Below are 6,909 nucleotides of genomic sequence, written 5' to 3' on the forward strand. Positions count from 1 at the left end.
ATCAAAAACTCTAATGAACATCTTCGACAATGTCAAATATAGCCATTTATCAAGGATTATCCGTAGAACATGGCTTCTTAAGAATAGTTATGGAATGAATGTTATTATGATACCTTAGGTTTATATGTTACAAAATTAAAGCCTATCACTGATACTGCGTAGTTATTCAATTTTGAGTCTCATTTTTAATTTGTTTCTTTATAAATAGAAATTTTATTTCAAAAAAATTTTCTTCTAAAGAATGCAAGAATAAAATTTGTAAGATATAGGTATGGCTACATTGTTTTTGCCTGTATAGTATAGCTACAGTTTTGGTTGACTATATCATATGTAAAATTAAGTAAGTTTACTCTTAAGATATACTGATGTAAATATATAAATAGAGGGGAAAAAAAGGAGAAATCAAAAAGCTTATCTTACATATAAATGACTATTACTTCACTATTCTTATTCTTTACTAGTGCCAAATTATTTTGTAAAAGCGAGATAATCAAAGAGGAAACCATTCAACATCAAACCAAAAACTATCACACTCTACAGCTATAGTTAGAATCATGTGAGCAACAAATTAAAGCTGTGCAGTTTCAGACAAAATTGCCATATTTCTTCACCTAGCTAAGATTCCAACATTCATATGAGCTTTTTCCTGTTGTTTTACTTTCTCAATCAATTTGTAAAAATTTACTTGATTCTCTCTTATATAACTAAGATAAATTTATGTACTCAATTATACAAGTATCATGTAATTGTATTTTCCATATTTGCTTGCAGTTAGCACAGGTTTCAATATATACCTTACAAAGAACCATATACCATCCATTTTCTTCTTTTTTTTTTTCTTTTTTTCTTTCTTCTTTTTGATATATTATTTCTACCGCATAATTATTTTCATTTTACCCCCAAATCCCCCACATCTTTCAATCTAGTGTGCCCAAAAATGGGAAGAATGATTTAAAATATGAAGAGGAAATGACATCAATAGAACTCTAGATAGATGTTATATTCATCATCTTATGCTTCAGAAACCAAAGCTATCATAAATAATATCATTACTCCTCATCAAATGAAGATCTTAGCAAAATAGTACTAGTAGTTTTGCAATTATATGTGTATAAATATATATTACAGCTACACTTAGGCTGAGATTGAAGCATATAGAGTAGTAACACTTACTAAAGAAGCTAAGACATCATCGATCATCTGTCTTCACCGCCGCCGCCGTCGTCGTCGTCATCAACTTGCATAAGGTCTTGGCAAGAGAAGGAAAAGAAAGAAAAAGCAGAATAAGAAACAAAAGCAGCTAGCAGAAGTTCATCATCATGATATTTAATTTGCAACCAACATAAACAAACCCTTTCTCAGCAGAAAAATGATTAATTTGATGTTGGTAAACCCATTCCAAGAGGTTTTTGCTTAGGAGCAGGCCTCTTCCTCTTCTTCTCATAGCTAACACCTCTGGCCTTAGCCTGATAATCCCTGACCTCCCTGAGGTAAAGACGGACAGCCCGAGCACCAAAAGGGTTAGTCTCGGGCCGTCCGCCATGTTCCTCGTAGGCCGCACGAAGACGGCCTACGAGGGCATCTAAACTGCCCCAAGCCTGCCTAAGTGGGCAGGGGCAAGGGGCAGGAGGGTTAGGAATCCCAAAATAAGGACAGGCATGGTTATGAACCTTTGTTTTTCCAAACTGATCCAAGTACCTAAGGAACTCCAGCACATGACCCCCGCTACATAGTGATAAAGGTAGCGGGGGTCTGTGGCTCCTCAGGTACTGGCTAAACGTGTTCCAGTCCCTCCGCTTCTGGTTCTCATACCGGCTAGGGAGGGACTGGACCGAGGGCTGTGGCGGGGACGCTTCCGAACCCGCTACAGCCGTGCCAGCACCTGAACTAGACCCTGACCCACTGCCACTGCCACTGCCAGTCGTCAGACTGAAGGTGGAGCTTTCAATATTAGTTCCACCACTCATACCACTGTAGCTATAGATAGGATTATTCCCATCATTTGACATCATGAAATCCATCTCTTCACCTAGCTCCGATCCTTTGTTTGTAAACTCAAATTTTTTTGTCAAAATTGAAAAAACAAAAAGCAAAACCTAGGGTTTTTTTTGGTGTTTCTTTTCCAGTAGATCAAAATTTTCTAGATCAAAAACCCATGTTTATTTCTATATATATATTTTCTTTTTTCTCTCTCTCCTGAGGTTTTGGAACAGTAGTACTAGAAGTTAAGAAAACAACTTCAGTTGTAATAATAGTACTAGAAGTGGTAGTGTTTATTTTTAGGGCAGGCAAAGAAAGAGTTGTTGGAATAGGATATGTAGCAAATGGGAAAGATGAGATCATTAATGAATTTCCTTTTCAAGGGAAAAGGGCAGTTAACTAAGAATGTGATTTATACAACTGATGAATAGCAAAACTATTTGCTAGAAAAAGATAGAAAGATAGATGGGTGAGATAGAGAAGAGAAAGAATAATAAGTGAAAGAGCTAGCAACATAGTACTATTGAGTATTGACTATTGAGAGAGTGGACTGGTCTAAGTAGCAGTAGCCAGTAGGCAGTAGTGTGATCCAATGAGTAATGAAAGGCAGGAAGAGGAAGGGTGTGTTTGTGTTGAAGTTGTGGGGGCAGAAATAGTAACTTACTATGAGAACACTGTCATTGGCCAAATTGGTAAAAGATAAAAACTTCCCTGACTGCTTCTGATTTTGACACGTTTGCTTGTCCCCATTCAATTTTTCACCTGGTACGTATCATTATACTATGTGTATTCATTATTTCACTTGTGTACTAATTTTATCTCTATGAAGTACTCCATCTATTTGTTTTTTATCGTTTTCACTTAGAATCCGAATACTATTCATATTTAGAGAAAATTTTCTCAATTTTTTTTTTCAATTTATAAAAAAAAATATAATCGTGTGAGATCTTGTTTGATTCGTCTAAATTAGTATATTATTAATATTTATCGTTATAATTTTCACTAATATATAATGAAAGATATTTAATTTCAAAGATGTGCATTGAGAGATGTGCACAAGAAAGTGAGGAAAAAAGACGGAGTATAAGTGAAGGGGAGGTATGGTGTCTCTCAATTAAATGACTATATTATCTTTACTTATTTAATTATATCAATTTTGTTTAATTTTTTAAAATAATAATGGATAATCAATCAATCAAAATATTTGCCATTTTTAAAACTATAACTAGAATAACTTAAAATTTTAGGTTGAAAAAAATAAATACTAAAGAAATTTACAAAATAAACATAAAGATAACAAATTCATTTAAGAATATCAAAATCTTCCATCAAAAGAAAAAATTGCCAAAATAAAAAAACAACAAAATACTTCCACAACATTAGTCAGGAAAAATTGCCAAAATAATCATTTTAATAGGTTTATATAATTTCAATTAGTGTATGTCAATTACATAGAGGATAATAAGGTCAAATCAAGAACTAATATGAAATTATTTTTGTTGAAAATAACTTCTAATAAGTTAAACAAAACATAGCCTTTGTTGAAAAACCTATCAACTTAAACTGTTATAATTAGTTGTTGCTGCATGTATTACGTGCATGTAAAAGTAGCTACTCGACACTGCGAAACATCATAATGAAAACTTGGTCGTCGCACGCATCGCGTGCTTAGAAAGCTAGTTATAATAATATCAAGCTAAGCTTGGCCTAGTGGTAAGGAAAAAATCTTGCAATATCAAAGTTGGGGGTTCGATCTTCACTAGCAAGCCCGACCCTAAGGGGTGTTTAGAGGGGCAATGGCCTAGGGCCCAAGCCTAAAAGGGTCCTAATCGTCTAGGTTTAAAAATAGTACCAGAAAAAAAAAAAAAAACTACTGAAACAGTTATACGCGTGAGAGGCAATAGTACCGAGAAACAGCAACACGCTTCACCAAAAAAACTTCTCATCTTCTTCAGTTTTCTCTCTTTCACTCTATTTCCAAGAACTAATTAAAATCTTCTTTTGATTCCCAAAACTTTCTCTTACCAGTTACCACCATTAAACTTGTGGAAAATTTTCATATTTTCCAAAATATAGTTGTTAACCTTCTCATAAATATGGGAACGAGAACTATTGTCTACAATTTAAATAGGTAAAATTGCACTCATAAGTTTTAGTCTCAATCAGTTGAAGATATTAAGAGATTTCGACATAAAAAAATATAAGGGTTTTGGGAAACAATTTGTTGTCGAGATTGTCGAAGCGTCGGGCGAGTGTTTTGTTGGGGATTTGGGTTTGCTCTGCACCTCTACCTCTACGGCTCTACCGACGGTGGTCCGGTTGGCCCGTAGTTAATTGTTGCCGACTTGATGGAGCTTTGCAATTCGCTGCTGCCTGCCAGATTTCTTAGTATATTAAGGTGGTGTCATTTCATTCTCTATTTCTCTAATTTTCGATCTTGTAATATGATTATATGATTTGGGTGTTTGATTTATTTTTTTTATGTGTAAATATGATGCTCAAAATACATTTATCTGGAAAACTTGAAGTTGATGTCATCATTAATGATTTTGCATCTCTGAATTCTCGTAGAACTGTTTTTTATGATTATTTTTTTTACATTAGTATATATCAAGTGTGGTATATGAGTTGCTTGAACAATTTATTATTTTGGTAAATTTATTGGTAAAATTGCATTTGCTTAAATGAGTTTATTTTAATAGAACTACTATCATATTTTTAACTTGTTCTATTAGAAATTGCAATTTTTAAAGGGACCCCAATCTATTATTTTGCCTAGGGCCCCAAAAAGATCAGGACCGAACCTGCTCACTAGTAGCACTTTTGGAGAGGGTTTTCTCTTACCATCCCCCAAATCTAAAAGCATCTGCCCGCAAACCCAGACCGAGTTAACTTGCGAGAGATGTCAGTCTGATAGGGCCCTTCATCTGACCATGAAATCACCAGTAGGGGGGATTTATTATAATAATACTTTTTTTGTTACACTATTTTATGTTTTTAACCAAGCTTGGCTAGCTTCATTTAGTCATTAGTCCTTTAAAGTTTGGTCTTATAACTTTGAAGCCAATGGTTCAAGTACTATTAGGAACATTTAGGGATGAGATATTGAGATCTCCCTCAAGGTGTCTCGGCTATATTAGGTTCTAGCATGCTACACGTGGTCCCTGTTGGTCACGTGACCAACTATTATTTTGAAAAAAAAAAAAATTTAAACTCTCTCTCCTTCACTGACCAAAAAAATCAAACGCTGCCCCCTTTCTTTCTCTCACGTCTCTTTCTCTTCCTCTCTCCTTCAACCTCAAGTTGTTAACTAAAATTCTTGAGTTTTGTTTACATGAATATCCTTTTTATTTCAAATCTTCAACTAAAATTATCATCTCGTCTTGATCTACCGATTGATACCCGTTTTGCATTTTTCAAAGATAAAAAAATTATCATTCAAAACCCTAGAATTTGGAGAAAAACTTGTGTGTTGCCGGGTTGGTGTCGTAACTATGGTGAATTGGTGATTGGTGAAACTCGCGAAATTCTTCTTCTTCGAATCATCCTCTTGAATCTCCTATTTTTCACAGGTTAGGTTTTTCGTTTTACATCTAATTTTTTTGAAATTAGATGATTTTGATTCGAGAATTCTTGGATTTGTTGTTAAATTAATTGATTTGGTTGTTGATTTTATTGAATGAATTGGAGGCCTTGTCAAAATTTCAGTTTCATGGATTTAGGGTTCTAATTTTGCATTAGATTTTCATTGATTTTTCGCTCAATTAATGCTTCGATTTGTTGTATTTGAAGTTTGGTTTGGTTATTCTAAAGAAAATCTTTGAAATTTCACAACTATTCTATCGAAAAATCCTAGATTTTGGGACTTTAATAGTCCTAGTATCTTGATCAACGAGATCGAACTTGCTACCATGATCCGAATCTTTATTCTCATCCTCAATGCATCACCTTCTGCAGAACTTCAATCCAAAATGATTCGATGATCTCTCTTTTAATAGTCTGTGACTCCATAAAATCATTAGTACCCGCAAAGAAAGAAATCCATTATGTACCATTTACTATCGGATCAGTGTCCTTAAGAAGATTAGAATCCTGCTTAGTAAGCAGCTTGTGTTTGGTACATAACACCATGTTGTTGTTGTTTTGTTTTTGTTTTAGGTTTATGAATCTCTTTTCACTTCAATTCGACAGCCATGGTTATTTTCGTCCAGTTATTAGGAGGCTAGAAGGTTTCTGTTATATCCCCCATTCAGTGGACATAGAAAGAAAGATGTAGATGTTGATTGAATTTTTTTATGGCAGGTGTGGTGGAGCTTATCTCAGACTTGCTTATTTTCGTCGTATTTTTGATCCGTCTCTTGCTTATAATTCTATACTTTGTTGTTTGCCATCCTTTTCTTATGAGTTTTGGCCTTTTCATGTTGTGGCTATGCTCTGATATTGGGAGTATTTTGTGATTTTTGTTGATACATTAATAGTTTGATGTGATTATTTGTGGAGATAAAGTGATTTCATTTGGAATCGTGTACATTGCAAGTTTAGAGCAATTGTAATTAGCATATGGTGTTAGCCTTGGTTCTGCAATTGCAAGTTAAGTTGTTTTTTCTTTTAGCTGAATTTATGTCGTACCCATTTTTAAAATTTTAATTTTGAGGTTTTCCATCCCTGTACCTATCCGGCCGTCCCTATATCCGTTTCCGTGCTACCTAGAGTGAGACCAACTATTCTCAGATTCCTGTATCCGCCACTGTAGATGTAGTTGCAATACCCAAAAAAAAAGAATATTACTCTATTTATTTCTTTACCGAATCAGTTCCCTTCTTTTGTAATTTGGAAACCTTCATATTAAAAATTTCAAAGGTCTTCCCATCCTATTTCAGAGATTGATTATTTTATAATATTTTCAAGTTTGATATATTTTTTCTCCAT

At 34.1% G+C, this 6,909-nt stretch overlaps 1 protein-coding gene across 1 annotated transcript; it reads right to left on the minus strand.

Annotated features, from left to right (window-relative positions):
• Positions 1-1,032: 1,032 nt before the first annotated feature.
• Positions 1,033-2,506, minus strand: LOC104907287 (protein G1-like1). The gene has a single exon (XM_010696201.4). It carries the CDS (start codon positions 2,019-2,021, stop codon positions 1,374-1,376), a length of 648 nt encoding a protein of 215 aa, XP_010694503.1. The 5' UTR covers positions 2,022-2,506; the 3' UTR covers positions 1,033-1,373.
• Between the last annotated feature and the right edge of the window lie 4,403 nt (positions 2,507-6,909).

This window comes from Beta vulgaris, chromosome 4, assembly GCF_026745355.1.
Source record: "Beta vulgaris subsp. vulgaris cultivar EL10 chromosome 4, EL10.2, whole genome shotgun sequence".
Classification (NCBI taxonomy): domain Eukaryota; kingdom Viridiplantae; phylum Streptophyta; class Magnoliopsida; order Caryophyllales; family Amaranthaceae; genus Beta; species Beta vulgaris.

Coding starts and splice junctions, on each gene's coding strand:
- LOC104907287 (XM_010696201.4), bottom strand. CDS start 2,021: ATGGATTTCATGATGTCAAATGATGGGAATAATCCTATCTATAGCTAC.